This window comes from Scomber scombrus, chromosome 3 (assembly GCF_963691925.1).
Source record: "Scomber scombrus chromosome 3, fScoSco1.1, whole genome shotgun sequence".
In the NCBI taxonomy this organism is placed as follows: Eukaryota; Metazoa; Chordata; class Actinopteri; order Scombriformes; family Scombridae; genus Scomber; species Scomber scombrus.
In genome coordinates this window covers 15172369-15188527 of record NC_084972.1, presented here as the reverse complement: position 1 = coordinate 15188527, position 16159 = coordinate 15172369, and the positions used below count along the sequence as shown (strand labels likewise).

The 16159-nt window shown below is 40.2% G+C and overlaps 2 protein-coding genes across 2 annotated transcripts in view; both read left to right on the top strand.

Annotated features, from left to right (window-relative positions):
* The window catches only part of suox (sulfite oxidase), a 161844-nt gene that overhangs the window by 125638 nt on the left and 20047 nt on the right, over positions 1 to 16159 (top strand). The gene's annotated exons all lie outside the window — the stretch shown is intronic.
* On the top strand, positions 8512 to 15042 carry LOC134005454 (25-hydroxyvitamin D-1 alpha hydroxylase, mitochondrial). The gene is made up of 9 exons (XM_062444359.1): positions 8512 to 8770; positions 9456 to 9646; positions 10127 to 10317; positions 11319 to 11519; positions 12185 to 12348; positions 12440 to 12606; positions 12702 to 12783; positions 12934 to 13131; positions 13793 to 15042. The coding sequence occupies exons 1-9, from the start codon at positions 8540 to 8542 to the stop codon at positions 13904 to 13906; spliced, it is 1539 nt and encodes a 512-aa protein (XP_062300343.1). The 5' UTR covers positions 8512 to 8539; the 3' UTR covers positions 13907 to 15042.

Below are 16159 nucleotides of genomic sequence, written 5' to 3'. Positions count from 1 at the left end.
AAAACAAGCTTCAGAGGAAAACAAATCCAAAGCTGTGTGTAGAATAATTAAGAAAAACAAGTAGAAGAAGAATGTAATCAGGGTTTTATTGCAGTATTTAGGCCAACATGTTCTATATGTACAGGCAGGATTATGGCTGCAAAACAAGGCATGCAATCAGAGCATAATTGTACAAATTATGATGTGTGAAGTGCTACAGAGAGAATCTGCAGCACATCACACAACCATTTTTCTCATGTAGAGCTTCTCCATCAGATGTGATGTGTGTTTTTGATTCAACAAAACACAAAAACCTATTTTAAAAAAAGGCTGATTCAGTGAGTTTTCTGCCAAGAGTTCCTAACATCTCTTTGTGAACACGACCAGGCAGGAGTGTTAATAACACATTTCAGTGAGAAATCATGGAATTAAAGTTTCTGTGTAATCACTCATTTTATACAATGGACGTGCCTTTACATATGGTGCAGGAACAAAGAAAAGTTCATTATCTATCACAAGTATGTTGCCACTGTAGGGAACATATATCACATAACGACAGAATGAAAAGTCTCTCTCATATGACAGAACATCTGGTGTCCAGATGTATGCTTAATTCAACAGATGCCCTTTACCACACCTTAAACACCTCATTTATATCTATTACATTAATCCGTTTTCGAAAACTAACCCTAACCCTAACCCATCTTAATCAATTACTATTTGTAGGTCAATAAAAATAATGATTCACAAATTTTATTGCTCTGTTTTTATTCTTCATTAACACATCCTCATATCCTGTGTGCTCACTTTCAGCTGTTGGGCATTTTGGCAAGTGTCGTTAATGACTCCACGTACACCTCCACCACCGTTTCACTCACATTAATAGACACACATCTACCTAAATCATCATAAACACATCCTGAATATTACACCCTAAAAATTGAACTTTTTTTCTAACACAATTCAGAGCAACCTAAAATAAAAATTTGGCAAATACGAACCACAATATGAATAGATGATTTTGATACACTATATATATATATATATAATATCCACTTTTAATATATAGCCCACTGGGCAGGGTTACATCGACAAGAAAGATTAGGCACTATTGCCATAATGCATTATGCACCCACAGACATAATGTAACAAACATAGCCTTTGAAATACCATGTAGAAAGGGCAGGGAGCCCAGAGTCCATTACCATGTAAATGATAAATAATAGGACTTTCAAACAGGTACATTGGTTTACTGTTTAAAAAAAACCAAATATCTGAACTGTTAAAACAACAGTGCTGATACCATTTAGTATGAAACACTCCTAATATGATTTCATTCCAACTTGGTCATGTGACATTTGCGTTCTTGTCAACTATGTAGAAAAGCAGAACATAAATGGAAAAAATAGGTTACTAGTTTCATCTGATATACTTTAAGGCAAGCAAAGTGATAGAAATCTGTATATTTTGCCACAATCATCTCCAGAGATTCGCACAGCCCCAAACTCCTGTTCCACACAATTTATTCTGCTCTCAACCCCGTTGCTGCCTGTCCTGTGCCCACCAAAGCCATTTATGAGGCCTTTTAAAACTTTTTCTCAACAAAAATTGATCACATATGAGCTATTATTACAATAACTGGCTACAGTCCCTCTCTAGTGTGTGCCTGCTTTGCTATCTGTAATGACTTTCAGCTTGTGTCTCTGTCCCATATTTATGACACAGTTTCTCACACAAAGTCTACCACCCGCCTTCTGGACATTGTTCTTGTATCCTTTTACACTTAAATATACCTTCCCCTAAATCCAAGAGATTCCATCTCTATCACATCCATCCATAATCGTCTCCAGGATGTTAAATGCTGGATGATAACAAGACAGAAGTGATTGTTTTTTGACCCCCCCCAACACCCATGGGAGATGTCAGTGACACTGACATCAAACCGTTATGCCCATGCCAGACCTCTTGGTGTCATGTTTGACTTGGCACTGAAATTTGACAAACAGATCAACTATGCGGTGAAATGTTGCTATTTTCAGCTGAGGGACATTTCTTAACCATAATTTCGCCCAACGATCTGAAGACTGTTAGCACCACATTAATCTCCTCAAACCTGGATAAGTACAACTCACTGTATCTGGGTGTTGGCCTGTTCTCCCCTGCAGCTGATGCAGAATATTGCAGCAAGACTCATAACTGCCACCCTCCATTGACACTTTTAAGACAAAATTCAAGACATACACTTAGGGGTTTTTAGTAATTTAGTAATTTCATAATATTGAATTTTTTTCTATAAATTTATCTTTTTGCCATATATTGTTGTTCTTCATGCCTTTTTACTACTATTTGTGCCTCTTAACAACTGATGTAATTTTACTCACTACTGTTGTGCCTTTCAGTATAATTTGTACAGCACATTGGTCAACTCCTGTAGTTTTTGAATATACTATATGAATAAACTTGATTTGATATATGGGTCAATGACATGACGCTTTTTTTCCATGTGGTTAAGTCAAATTTACTACTTTGCACACATTCTTTTCTTGTGGACTGAGTAAAAAAAATCAGCTTTTAATCAATTTTGAGACAATATATTAGGGGATTATGGCAAAAATGTTCCAGTGGTGTAACCATCAAAACTTGAAACAAAAAATTACACTTGCTTGAAAATGCTCAGATTCTCAATAAAACACCACACCAACTAGTTTGGCATAATCATACATTATAACCCTAACCCTTTTCATCATTGGCCCCAACTTATTTGGCTTTAGGATATGTCCTGCTCATTATTGACCAAAGGCATTTGAATTTAAATGAAGGAATACCCAAATTTTTTTCTTTTCATTTGATGTTTTAAAATTAAGTAATTATTTTTTCTAAATGCACTTAAATACACTGTAGGTGATTAAAATATTTAATATTTATCATTCTTTTGTGGTTACACCATGGGACATTTTCAGGAGGACTCAGTCTTACTTTTGATTTTAAACAATGTTGCAAATGTCATTTAAAATTACATTAAACCAACAAAAACACAAAATACACATATTAATAAACCTAATGCTGCTTTTAAAACTATTTTTAAGACATTTTTTAATTTCTCATCTTGCTGCATCCAATGAAATGGCGGCGATTGGCTCATTGTCGTTGCTGACTGACCACATAACATTAATAAATCGTCTAATATTGTCAGCCGAATTTCTATGACGAATAAACCCAACTTGGTTGGGCTGAATAATGGAGCTGTTCATGGGGTTTAAGCGGTTCGCAAGAACTTTAGATAGAATTTTCGCATCCATTGAAATCAAAGAAATCGGGAGATAACTCTTGCACTCTGAGGGTTCCTTGCCTTTTTTCAATATTAATGATATTAACGCCTTAGACAGGGTAGGTGGTAAGTGCCCGTTGACAAAGGCCTCTGTGTACATGTTCTTCAGTAGAGGCATTAATTCGCAGTGAAACTTTAAAAAAATTCAGCCGTCAGACCGTCTGGCCCAGGCACCTTACCAGATGGCATGTTCCGGATAACCTCAGTTATTTCCTCCTCCGTAATCGGGGAGTCAAGGTATTCGCGCTGACCCTCATCAAGGGTTGGGAGGCCCAGCCTCTCCAAAAATTAAGCAGTTTCTTGCTGTGTGGAAGAAGCAGAGGAAGTATAGAGATTCTTATAGAAATCGGAAAACACATTGTTGGTATCATCGGCCTTTGTCACGAGAGCTCCCCCCTGGCCCTGAATAGCTGAAATGGTGGATGAGGACTCCTGATGTTTAATGTAATTAGCCAGCAGCAAAGGCATTCGACTGCGTGGAATAGGAATATCTGTTTTCAACTCTGGAGGCCTTTGGGTTCGGACAGATCTTTACAAAATGGGTCAAGTTGTTGTACGATAGGCCAGAGGCAGCGGTGCAAACTAATGGGGTTATCTCCCCATACTTTAGACTCAGACGTGGCACGGCCCAGGGCTCGCCACTTTCCCCTTTGCTCTTCTGTCTCACGCTTGAACCACTCGCAGTTGCTATTCGCAATGACCCCGGTTCCCCTGGAGTTACAGTGGGGGGCTCAGTCCAAAAATTAATGCTTTATGCAGACGATATCCTACTTTTTGTTTCAGACCCCGGTAATTCAGTGCCCAGATTACTCACTATTACTCACAATACTCACAATTTGACAAAATATGCACTACATTCTTGTGGAACAGTAAGAGGCCCAGGATGCGCCTTGGTAAATTACAACAGCCAGTCGAGAAGGGTGGCTTGGGCCTCCCTAAATTATTATTTTATCATTATGCCTTCAGTTTCAGGCACCTGGCACAGTGGTCACTGCCCCCTGAAAGAGCCCCCCCTTGGTTTAAGATGGAGCAGTCTGTCTATACGGCACTCCCTCCTCTTTCTTATATCACAGCTAGGTTACCTCCTGATGCCCAAACCCATCCCATTATTTCCCACCTGCAGGGCGTGTGGAAAAAGGTCTCCTGATTGTTCAAAATTAGTCCTAACTTGAGTCTGTCAGCCGGTCTTTGGGCTAATCCCAAACTGTGTATAGGTAAATCCACCTTTGTGTGGAAGGAATGGGTAGTGAAAGACCCCGGGGGATCTATAGGAGGACAACACATTGAAATCTTTTGAGAAACTTTCAACATTATACTTTTCCTAGAAATCAGTTTTGGAGATATTTACAATTGAGACATTTCCTGGTAAGCACATTTGATTCCTCTCAATCCCTCCCTCAGGGTATGGATTTGCTAAAGCACATCTTAGCCATTTTTGGGTTGGGTCACAAGGCCTCTATTTACTACTCCTTACTAATGGATAACGATGTTGATCGAAACAGGATAGTTTCGGCTCTTACAACAGTTTGGGAAAGGGACCTAGGACTCACTTTCGAGGAGAAGGAATGGGATGTTATCTCGGGGATTCCCAGAGAGGTATCTAGGGATATCAAAACAAGGCTGATACAATTTAAGATATTCCATCGCTTCTATTGGACTCCCTCCAGACTCTTCAGGCTGGGTCTGAAAGAAAACCCAGATTGCTGGAAGTCTAGGGCAGGGGAGGGCTCTTTAATGCATGCCCTCTGGACATGCCCAAAGATTAGTGACTTTTGGAACAGTATCCACGATCAAATTGTGGCGATCATGGAGACCGAATACGAATTTGGCCCTGGGTTATGCGTTCTTGGGAATCCTCGCCCTCTCAAGCATATCTCAAAACCAGTAGCAGATTGGATACAAACTAGTATCATGATCGGCAGGCAGATAATAATGAGGGGGTGGAGGTCTCCGGAGGGGCCCTTGCTCAATGACTGGCTTCTGGAATTAAGTAGCTGCTTAATAAAAAGATTTATTTTAACCAGACAGAAAGAGGTGGAAAATATCTTAATGAGTGGAGCAAATATTTAGAATTTAATTCTTTGTAATTTTCGGCATAGGGCACGACGCTAGGCGCAGGGGTACTTATTCTTAGTACCGTGGTGAGGGACTTGGTGCCATAATTCTCAGTGTGGAGGGGGACGGGCTGCAGGGGTTTTGGTTGCAGGAATATGCGCAACATCTCATGATTACTGATTAATGATTAATTTCTCATCTTGCTAACATTTACTTGTCACTGACCCATGTACATCATCTTCACTAGCCTGCTCGTAACACAATCACTAGACACACACTCACTCATTCATGTGCACCTCTGGGCCAATACACACATATGTATATCTCTGTGTGTGTGTGTGTGTGTGTGTGTGTGTGTGTGTGTGTGTGTGTGTGTGTGTGTGTGTGTGTGTGTGTGTGTGTGTGTGTGGGTGTCTCTTCTGATACCACCCAGACAGGTAGACTGCAGCAGTGAACTTTAACATACTAGTCTGGGTATAGCAGCCTCCCTTCTGGGCACTGAGCCAATACAGTAAATGAAAATACCTCTCCCCACCCCATTCTATAGCATGATCTCCAACTGGGCCACATCAGTTCACACAAAACGACAGCACAAAGAGACCATTCTTTCATGGGATTTCTTATTATGTTTTGTTTTTAATCCTCGTCTCTCTGCTTTTGGGGAGAGTCTAATCTGTGTCAGTTTCTTGTGTGGTCTTAAATTACCAGCCTGCTTAACAGGAGGGAAAACTGAAGATGAGCATCTGAGCCACTGTGCAAGAGAAAAATGTAGACATATATGTCTTACAAAAAAGTAGATAAAGAAAAAACACTGATTGTTTTATTGCAGATGTGCATGCAGACCTGGACAGCCTGGTGAAAATATACACACTTAATTGCTACAGTAGCATTCCTCTTCTTAGGCTTGATTTGTTTGCAATCTTTGTGTAACACCAAGACTCATCATTGTACCGGTGACCTTGCATAGAAGTTGCTTATGTGTTCATCTAAATTTCAGAGGTCATTGTTTATCTTTCACCCTTGAAGATAACTCTGCATCCTCCACTCAGGAAGTCTCATGTTTGGTATACAGATGTTTTTTGAGAGAGCACGTTTGATCTTTGCTCTATGTTGCACGTTCATCCTCTTAACTCACACTTTGTTTTGTGGCATCTAAAACAGAAGTCTGATTCAAGTGTCTAGGTCAGGTACAGCAAATAGTGAAGTCAGATATGCAGTAGGGGAATGCTGCAGTGCTTAACAATGGTCTTGCAATATAACCCTTTTCCCCCTGGAGGCTTCGTTCAATACAGTCTGAGCTGTTGTCAAGTGTTTGAATCGATTTCATACTCATCAACTTTAGTGTCCACGATTATCGTTTTGCAACCTAATCTAACTATGTTAGTAAGATTTCTTTACATCCAGTCTACATAACCAGTGGTAGTTCATGCTCATCCGACTGAATTCTACAGTCAAATAAATCAAGCAGACTTTACTTGACCTTTGCAGAGTGCTGACACATGTGACTGCTAACCCCCCCCTCCCACCCCCACCCAAAAGACCATGACCTGAAAACATAAGGTCTATTTCTGAGTGTTTTAGCCTTGTAATAACAAATGGCTGCTACAAATCAAAATGTCATATATCATGTCAAAAGTGATCCTTTAACTCAGGGAGTGTGAATGTCTGTGGAATAAATTTCTTTTAAACACTTTTGTCATGCATTAAAACTCCTCTTTGTCTGTTCATGACTAAGTCAGAACATCACAGGACAGCTGGCCTGTCCACTGTAGTACATCTAGCGGATTCTCCTGCATAAATAATAAGCTGGTCCGCTGTAATTCTGCACATCATTATAATGTAGAAAAAATAAGTATGTCATTTTTGGAGCAGGCTTTTAGTAGACTGCTAGACTCATTTTCAACACATTTTCCCCTTTTACACACTTATATGCACACCAATAGGATAGTAACGTTTGACTGGCATAGTGTGATCATAACTTATATATAATAATTCAAAATACTAGGTAGCTTAAAGGATAATTATTTGGGGAATCCACACAAACATCACAGAAAAGAAATAAAAAAGCAAACAGGAATGATTTAGAGGATGATTTAGTCATTGTATATTTAATAATGGATAAGAAAAATACAGCAAGTCTATGCTGAGATTTAACACATTTGTGCTACTGGAAGTGCAGAGATCATCCATCAGGCCTCGATATTTCAAAGTGGAGCTTGCAAGTCAGGCCTCTATATTTCTCTGAAACTGGGTGATCTAATATTTCTAGTTAGAGCATACAAAATGTGAGAGCAAATGTCACAGCAGATTCTGAGTACAGCCCCGGGGTTGTTACTTCACAGTCCGCACACATGGTGCTTTGGACAAATTCCACTTCAAATGAAATCAGGTCAGGATTTTCTCCCTCACTAGGAAACCCAGCAAGTCAGCAAAAGAATTTGTTGTAGCAGGGTAAACAAAGCACCACCAGGTCTGGAAAAGATATGGGCTACACCTGCCTGTCTTTCCAGTTTATCCATTAAATATTGTGCCTCCTGCAAGCCTATCCTTATTAATAAACACCGTGTTTGTGATGCATAATAGTGAGTATGATCTTTTTATAACTTGTGGCACTTTTTGGTTATTAGATCAGCTGTGTCTGCTTAAGGTTTTGGCCTGTCTTTTTAAGGTAAAACTAACCTCCAGCCCTCTTATCACTGTCAAACAGACCTGGTTTCCCTCTTTCAGATAAATGGGATCTATAATAATATTGGCCTTGGGGATAAGTGGTCTTTAAACACACAAGACATATATCCACAAGTGCGTGATCACTCTAAATATGTCAGTCTGCAGCACTATCAGAGAGCAAAGTGCTTCACAGGAGGAGAGATAAGCCTGAACAGTAACAGAGAAGTCATGTATTATTTAGCCTAGAGCTCCACGTGTGCTGACTCTGGGATGGTCCGTGCTCAGCCCTCTGATTGGACACACCTTCCTGTCAGCTCACGACTTCACAGTGTCATCCCGGAGGGGCGGGGCCTGGCCGCATTTACACCCATGATTGGCCCAGAGTTAAAAAATGTACAGCTTTATCTCTGCGGGTTCGAGGAGAAGGTCCCGCGTTATAAATACAGCCCCCAGTCGTGTGGTATAAAATGAGCATTGACAGCCAAGGAAACCGCGTCCAGCCACCATTCCATGATCTTAGTGAGAAGGATGCTGCAGCAAGCTCTCAGAGTATCCGGCCGGAGCACCTTCCCTCTAGTCAAGTGGATGGAGAGGTGGGCTGAGGGCGCAGCAGCAGCCGTACCGAAGGGGACAAAGCAGCTTGCAGGGAAGACTCTGGACGAGATGCCCGGACCGACGGTGGCCAGCTTCGCCTGGGACTTGTTTGCCAAGCGGGGGCTGTCACGGCTGCACGAGTTACAGGTAGGATGAAGTTCAAGCAGGGATGAGGAGCCCGGACACTGTAGGCTACATCCTGTTAAAACACTGTATATTAGCAATGCTTGAATTTTAGTGGAAATGCATACAGGCTGCATCACAGTGGAGCAAGACTGATGCACAGGAGGTCCAGAGAGGATTGAATGAAAGCATTTCTGAAAACATAATGGATTGTGTATGCATACAGTAGGTAGTTGTAGGGAAAATAATAATAAGCACAGATAAACTTTCCCCCTTCGAAAGATGAATGGTAAAACATCTCAAACATGCAAATGAGGTAACAATAAGCAAAGCATATTTTTGGTGGAAAGGAACTTTAATCTCACCTTTTCAGAATGCAGGTGTTCTGTCCACTGATGCGTAATATTCCAAATATATCTAAGAATTTCAATTACTGCTGGTCTACTGTGCAGCAGGTTCATAAACACTTTGTAAATTAATTTGGCTTCCATCTATCAACCGTTCTGACAAGCCAAAAACAAGATCTGGCCGATCAAACTGTACCAACAAGTTATGTATCTTCAATGATAATTATCTCACATTAGTTAATTAAAGGCAGGCGTCTTGGCTTTTACCTGACTAAAGAAGAACACATCCAAAGAGGGTGTCAATCATCTCATAGCTTGCAGGGGTTTTTTACATTGTCAGACATCTCTGTCTCTTGTCCCAGCTGGAAGGAGTGCAGCGGTATGGCCCCATGTGGAAGGCGAGCTTCGGCCCCATCCTGACAGTTCACGTGGCTGACCCGGCGCTCATTGAGCAGGTACTGAGGCAGGAGGGCCAGCACCCCATGCGCTCTGACCTTTCTTCCTGGAAGGACTACAGGAAGCTGAGAGGACATCATTACGGACTCCTGACTTCGTAAGTGTCACATGCTTACTTGGTTGCACTTCACATTCAGGCTTTTCTGCTTCTTTGTCAAACATTAGAAGCCTCAAATCACAAGACAGTGTGATTTATTCCACATGATACTGAAGTAAATTAAGTAACTGAGCTCAGATAAGGACATTCATTGTTAATTCAAATCAAAAATATGTGAGTCAGCTTATTTTCTTCACTTGTATGGAGCCTTAAAGGTCATGGCGATTCCCCCTTAAAAGTAGGTTTAGGAATCTGTAAAAGGTCCTTAGTTTAACTACAGTGTACAATTTCAAAAAGTGTAACAAAGAGAAGCCAGTAAATTATTGACTGTCTTACTGTATATCATGTCTGGTGTCAAGTACTTTTCTGCATTTTCAAAGCAAAGCCAAACACACCCTCCTGAAATGAGGAAGTAGTACGTGCAGAAGCTCCCACTAACATGAGTATTTGTTGATTTTTACTGTGTGTGTGTGTGCCTAGTGAGGGGGAGGAGTGGCAGACAGTGAGAAGTCTCCTGGGGAAGCACATGCTGCGGCCGAAGGCGGTCGAAGCTTACGATGAAACCCTGAACAGCGTGGTCAGTGACCTCATTGCCAAACTTCGCCATTGCAGACGTCCTCAAGGCCTCGTCACAGATATCTCCAGCGAGTTCTATCGCTTCGGCCTGGAGGGTAAGGTTTGATGTAATTTGAGGGGTTTTTACTATCATGCATCACTATATGTTGAACTACATTATGTTAACACTAGTAATCAGGGCCAGCTGCATGCTACAAGCAATATTATATATTATAAAGCTGACATTTCAAACACACATGACTATCAAAGCCTGTATCAACACGCCCCAATGATTTCAGAATGCAAAACAAGAAGTGACCTTTATCTCACTTTTATGTTAATCTAGCTGAGATTTAATATATTTGGATTGCCAGCAATTTGTGACCAAATAATCTTTCTTTTGAAAATTCAGTTAGGTGGATTGTTTGCACAAAATTAACTAGGAAGCAAAAAGCACATGATTTTGCTTAATTTAGGCCTATAACAGCTGAGATTAACCACCAATTATTGAATATAGAAATAGAAAAATGGGACATTCATTTATTTTTCTCTCCTAGATTTTTCCCAGACTAAACACATTTTCAATCCAGTGACTGTGGGTTTACAGTTCTCAGACATTTACTGTCGCCAGAATTACTGGATTGTGTAAATACATTTTGGGCATTGTTGCCTTTATTAGTAGACAGTCAGTAACATAGAGGCTGACAGAAAACAAGGGGAGAGAGAGATATGGTTATGACATGCAACAAAGGTCCCTTGCCAGACTGGAACCAGGGACGTCAGCTACAGGGCACTCCAAGAGTTACTGTATTGTTGAATGGAGGACAGGACAAGACCTTAGCTGTGGCCATTGATAGAACATGACTTAACTTATGATGTAAAACTTTAAATTTTGCAAAAAGATTACCAACTATCCAATTACCTATTATATAATATTTTATTTTTACTCTGACATTGTTATTGCAAATTATTATTTAACCATAATCAATTATATTTCTATGCTGCTTTATTGTGTTGCAGTAGCTTAAATGTGATTTTATTTTCTTGTACATCAGAGTTTGTCTTCTCTCAGGTCATGTTGTCTTCACCTTCTCATTTAACTTTTTTTTTTGGACAGGCATTTCCTCCGTGTTGTTTGAATCCAGAATCGGTTGCCTGGATCCCGTTGTTCCTGAAGAGACAGAGCATTTCATCCAGTCAATCAACACCATGTTTGTGATGACTCTTCTCACCATGGCCATGCCAAGTTGGTTGCACCAGCTGTTTCCAAAACCCTGGAACATCTTTTGTCAGTGCTGGGACTACATGTTTGATTTCGGTAGGTTCATTTTCCTAATAATCATCTGGGTTTGGTGTCAGCATGGGAAATGATAGCTAAAATGTGTGCCTAATTGAAAATACTAACTTGAATAGTAATCATTTTATGTTCAGAAATTACAAAATGCTTCTTTGAAAGTTAAAATAAATCAAAACTATGTTATGAAAACGAAATCTTCCCTCATACAGTGAGCAGGGATGTATTTAGTGCATTCTGGGTGAAATTATAAGGAAGCTTCAGTCTAGTACGTCACTACAACGTGGAACCAAAACAAACATGGAGGTGGAACATATTGCCTGTCTTTCCACACTTTATGTAATCATTTTCCATCCGTTCTCCTCAATTCTCATTGGCTGTTGCTGGTTTCCACTCAGAACTGGGTTGTCATCCCACTCGCTCTTATCCAGACTTATGCAGATCTTAGACATCAAAATCAAACATAATTCTGTTTTAAAATAATCCCCCTGGTCCACACAGGGTAAGGAAGCAGGAGATTAAAATCTTGAAGCCTCACACACTAAAATATTTTCTACAAATTCTGTCAGTCGTGAGGGTCAAACTGTGGCTAGACTTAGTTTCACTCCCACTGTTTTCCTTCAGGACTTACTGAGTTCCTTTGCATTTACCTTTGCTGTCATAATGACCCTTAATCTCTGTGCCTCCAGCAAAAGGTCACATTGACCAGCGTCTGACAGCAGAAGCACAGAAAGTTGCCGGCGGAGAAAAGGTGGAGGGCCGCTATCTGACCTACTTCCTGTCCCAGACAGGGCTGCCCATGAAGACTGTCTACAGCAACGTCACAGAGCTTCTTCTTGCAGGAGTTGACACAGTAAGACTAATACCTTTGTCCTCTTATTCACTGGATTCTGCTGTCAGTCCTGCAGATTTTTTAATCTCTTGTGTTCCCTGTTCTGTCTCAGATCTCCAGCACAATGTCCTGGTCTTTGTACGAGCTGTCCCGTCACCCTGAGATGCAGGCCTCACTCCGTGATGAAGTGCTAACTGTACTGGAGGGTCGTCGCATACCAGAGGCCGCCGATGTTGCCCGCATGCCTCTCCTGAAGGCCACAGTTAAAGAAGTGCTAAGGTATAATTCAAAAGATTTTTAGTTATTTTCCTAAAGAAATTTAGCATGAATCTTCGAATTTAATCATGCTCACATTATGGAACGTTGTCTTTCAGGTTGTATCCTGTTATTCCCGCCAATGCACGAGTCATCACTGAGAGAGACATCCAGGTTGGAGGCTACCTGATCCCTAAAAATGTAAGTGTGTTGAGGGAATTGGTGCACTTTGAAGTCATTCTTAATGCCATGTGGTCACAGTTCAAAGACCCTTCATACAGGCCTAAATGTGAGTGTTAATGGATTACCTTTGCAATGAAACACGTCTGATGGTAAAATCTTTCTATCCAGACTTTGATCACCCTATGCCACTATGCAACATCTCGGGATCCGGCAGTGTTTTCAAACCCAGACGAATTCCATCCTCATCGATGGTTGAACAAGGACCAGACTCATCACCCGTATGCCTCTGTACCCTTTGGGGTGGGAAAACGCAGCTGCATCGGTCGCCGTATTGCTGAGCTGGAGCTCTACCTTGCTCTTGCCAGGGTGAGTTAGCTGAACTTCCTCCTGTTTGTTTGTTTTTTACTTTGATATAGATAAAAGAGGAAGACTCATTTTTTCAGTGTTTGCTGATTAGTGAGATTACTGACTAGCTTTTAGCACCCTTTCTGATGTTAATCCAGGCTGAGTCAATAGTTTCAGTGGATAAAATAAGAAGGCATTGAATGCACAGATAGAAAACAGCTTATTTATAGAATTGTGCAGTCTATTTGGCAAGTCAATGGATTGGAAAAAAAAGAAAATGAAAATGAAAATGAAAAAGTGAGTAAACAGCTAAGAATTGTATTTTTAACATAACAAAGTGGTAGAAGTACCTGACACTGTTATCAATAAATTTCATTAAAATGGAAATGAGCACCATCTGCTACATACTGCATACACAAAGATTATTTGAAATGTTTTCTTATGAAAGTAAGTAAGTACTTTAGATTGTGTGTTATTACATAACCAGACACTGAAGAGTTTCTGAGACACCCTGTTGCTGTACTGTTCCTTGGAAGAAATTAACAAATGAGCAATTTACATCACATATCCAGTTTCTAATTAACTAATTTGATTGCTTAATAAAGGCAGATAAGAGTCACTGCCCAACACTGAGCACATCATGAGCACCTACTGAGATTTTTTTATCTGTTCCCTCTCTTAGATCCTAATAGAGTTTGACGTGAAGCCGGACCCAGAAGGGGTTTCCGTTAAGCCCATGACACGGACGCTTCTAGTTCCTGAAAATGTCATTAACCTCCAGTTTATCGAACGATGACCCACTCTTCTGGGTGGTACAGTTACGTGAACGTGAGACTCTTGGCAGCAGAGAGCACAAGCAGGTGGAGTTACCACAGGAGCTGTGAGCCCATAGCACGCAATGGAGCAGTTCAGAGCGGATCTTCAACCTTCCACACATCAAAGACCAAAGCCCTCCATACCTGCAACCTTGTCTGTGGAGGCTGACATGTGGAGATGGACAAACGGGAGAAGGATGAAGAGGAGTGTAGGTGCATCACTGAGAAATTCCCCTGGGAGCGGTGCTACTGCAAATTTCAATGTCTTTTGTTTTAAAAACCACCTTTGTAGCGCTTATTTGCACAAACGCTAAGAGAAAGCCAGTGATCTCCTCCAATATGTTTTAACAAATAATCTTCAAACTTGCATCTTATCCTTAATGTGAGTCACATCATTATGTAGGATTTGACATGCCGATATTTGAAGCATATTTCTGATTAAGCCATCCCAAAAGTGATTAAGAACTGTGTTCATATATCACACCAGCTTCCACACTCTTAACTATACACAGCAATATCAACGGTTTCCCGTGTGTCCTGGTTATGCAAATGTTTCATTTCAAGACCGTTTGTGTACATGTTATTCCAGTTTTCCAGCAGGGACATTACATGTCTCGTGAAGTCTGAGATGCACAGTGCGTTGTGAATTATGAATTGTGAAGATTACTAGGAGAGCTTCAGACTGGCATAAAAGCAAAGTTTCTAACATCTCCAGCTCTCATTGATATATTAGTTAGATTTTTAACATGTTGATAACAATGTTTTTCACAAGGTGCTTATGGTGAAACACTTTTAGTGATGGGTTCCTTTTTTAAAATTTCCACAAAAATGGCAGCTGTTAAAAATATTCCTGTGCAGAAATACATGGTGCCACTGGTTTAAAACCCCAAACTGCTCTGCACTTTGACCTTTGTAAATTGTGTTCGAAATTCAAATGTGTGCAACAATTCAACAGTGCAGCACAATGCAAGTTTATCTGTAATTTTTTAAATGTATAAACATACTATGACTGATATTTAGCCATTTTGTAAACTTCTGTATCTGAATTCTGTATTTATTCTAATTTAACACATTTGAAAACTGCTACTGTAAATGTCAATAAAAGGTTTCAAGTTAATTCTGTCTGTTTATTTTATTTGGCTTAACCGAGAACCCGGTTACCATCAATAATACCACTTGGTAACTGATTAAACAACCTTGTGGTTAGTTTGATGCCAGTCAACAGCCACATGGCACGTAGGCAGTAATTTCTAAGAAATATGACACTGAGTATCAAAGTTCTTGTGTGACATGACCATGTGGAGTCGTGGTGCACCAGCTGTAGGTCGATAATTTGGACCAACCTATCCAACAGATGGGGGGCAATGATGTTTAACCTAAACATGGAGATTCGCCTCCAAATAGATATGTTACGATAAAAGGTTTGTTCACAATGTCACATCATCACCCAAAGTTACAATCAAATCATGCAATACTAAACTGAATCATTATCCATACATATCTATAATGAAAGCACTGCTGACTTTGTCAGATTGAAACATTTATTGCAGCATTTATACTGTTAATTTAATCATCGTGCTGACAGTGATACACGGGCATACGGAGTGTCCATATCGTCAGAAAAACATCCATCCACAGTATCCATAGAAGTGTTCACACACTGATTATTAATAACACAAAAAGTGTTGATTCTTGATATCAAAATTAAGACTATTGGCTCTCTTGTCTAGCTTTGATAGAGACTTCTTCATGATTACAAATTTAGACTAAAATACTCAGGGAAGCAGAAATCAACACCTTCACAGTAACGTGAGTGAAAACATTTCTTCCAGCAGGTAATATGGGCATCTACCGAGAGAACCATAAGGAAGAAAAAGGTACAAATTAGTACAGAAAGCTTCAGTCTGCAGTTGAAGCTGTTAGATTTATTTATTTATTTATTTATTTTTTTGTTAATTTGTCAGGGACAGTGCATATTAATAAACATTTCTGTGAATATGCCAGATTTGGCCCAAAGGCTAGTTTTCATCTGTTGTCCCTGGCCAGGTGTAAGTTTGCAGCCTAAAATCAAGAAACAAATTTAAAACACTGTTTGAAAGATGTGTCAGTTACAATAAATATAAAACACAGAGTGACATTAGCAGAGCAAGCTATGATTAATCAAAGTGACAGTTACAGAACAGCTTCACAGTAGCAGACATTAGCAAGAACATTTGTGAGCAACAACAGACGTA

Excerpts from the sequence above, each read along its gene's own strand:
- LOC134005454 (XM_062444359.1), top strand. The coding sequence starts at position 8,540 with ATGATCTTAGTGAGAAGGATGCTGCAGCAAGCTCTCAGAGTATCCGGC. Across the intron at positions 8,771-9,455 it reads CACGGCTGCACGAGTTACAG|CTGGAAGGAGTGCAGCGGTA; the intron begins GTAGGATGAAGT and ends CTCTTGTCCCAG. Across the intron at positions 9,647-10,126 it reads CATTACGGACTCCTGACTTC|TGAGGGGGAGGAGTGGCAGA; the intron begins GTAAGTGTCACA and ends GTGTGTGCCTAG.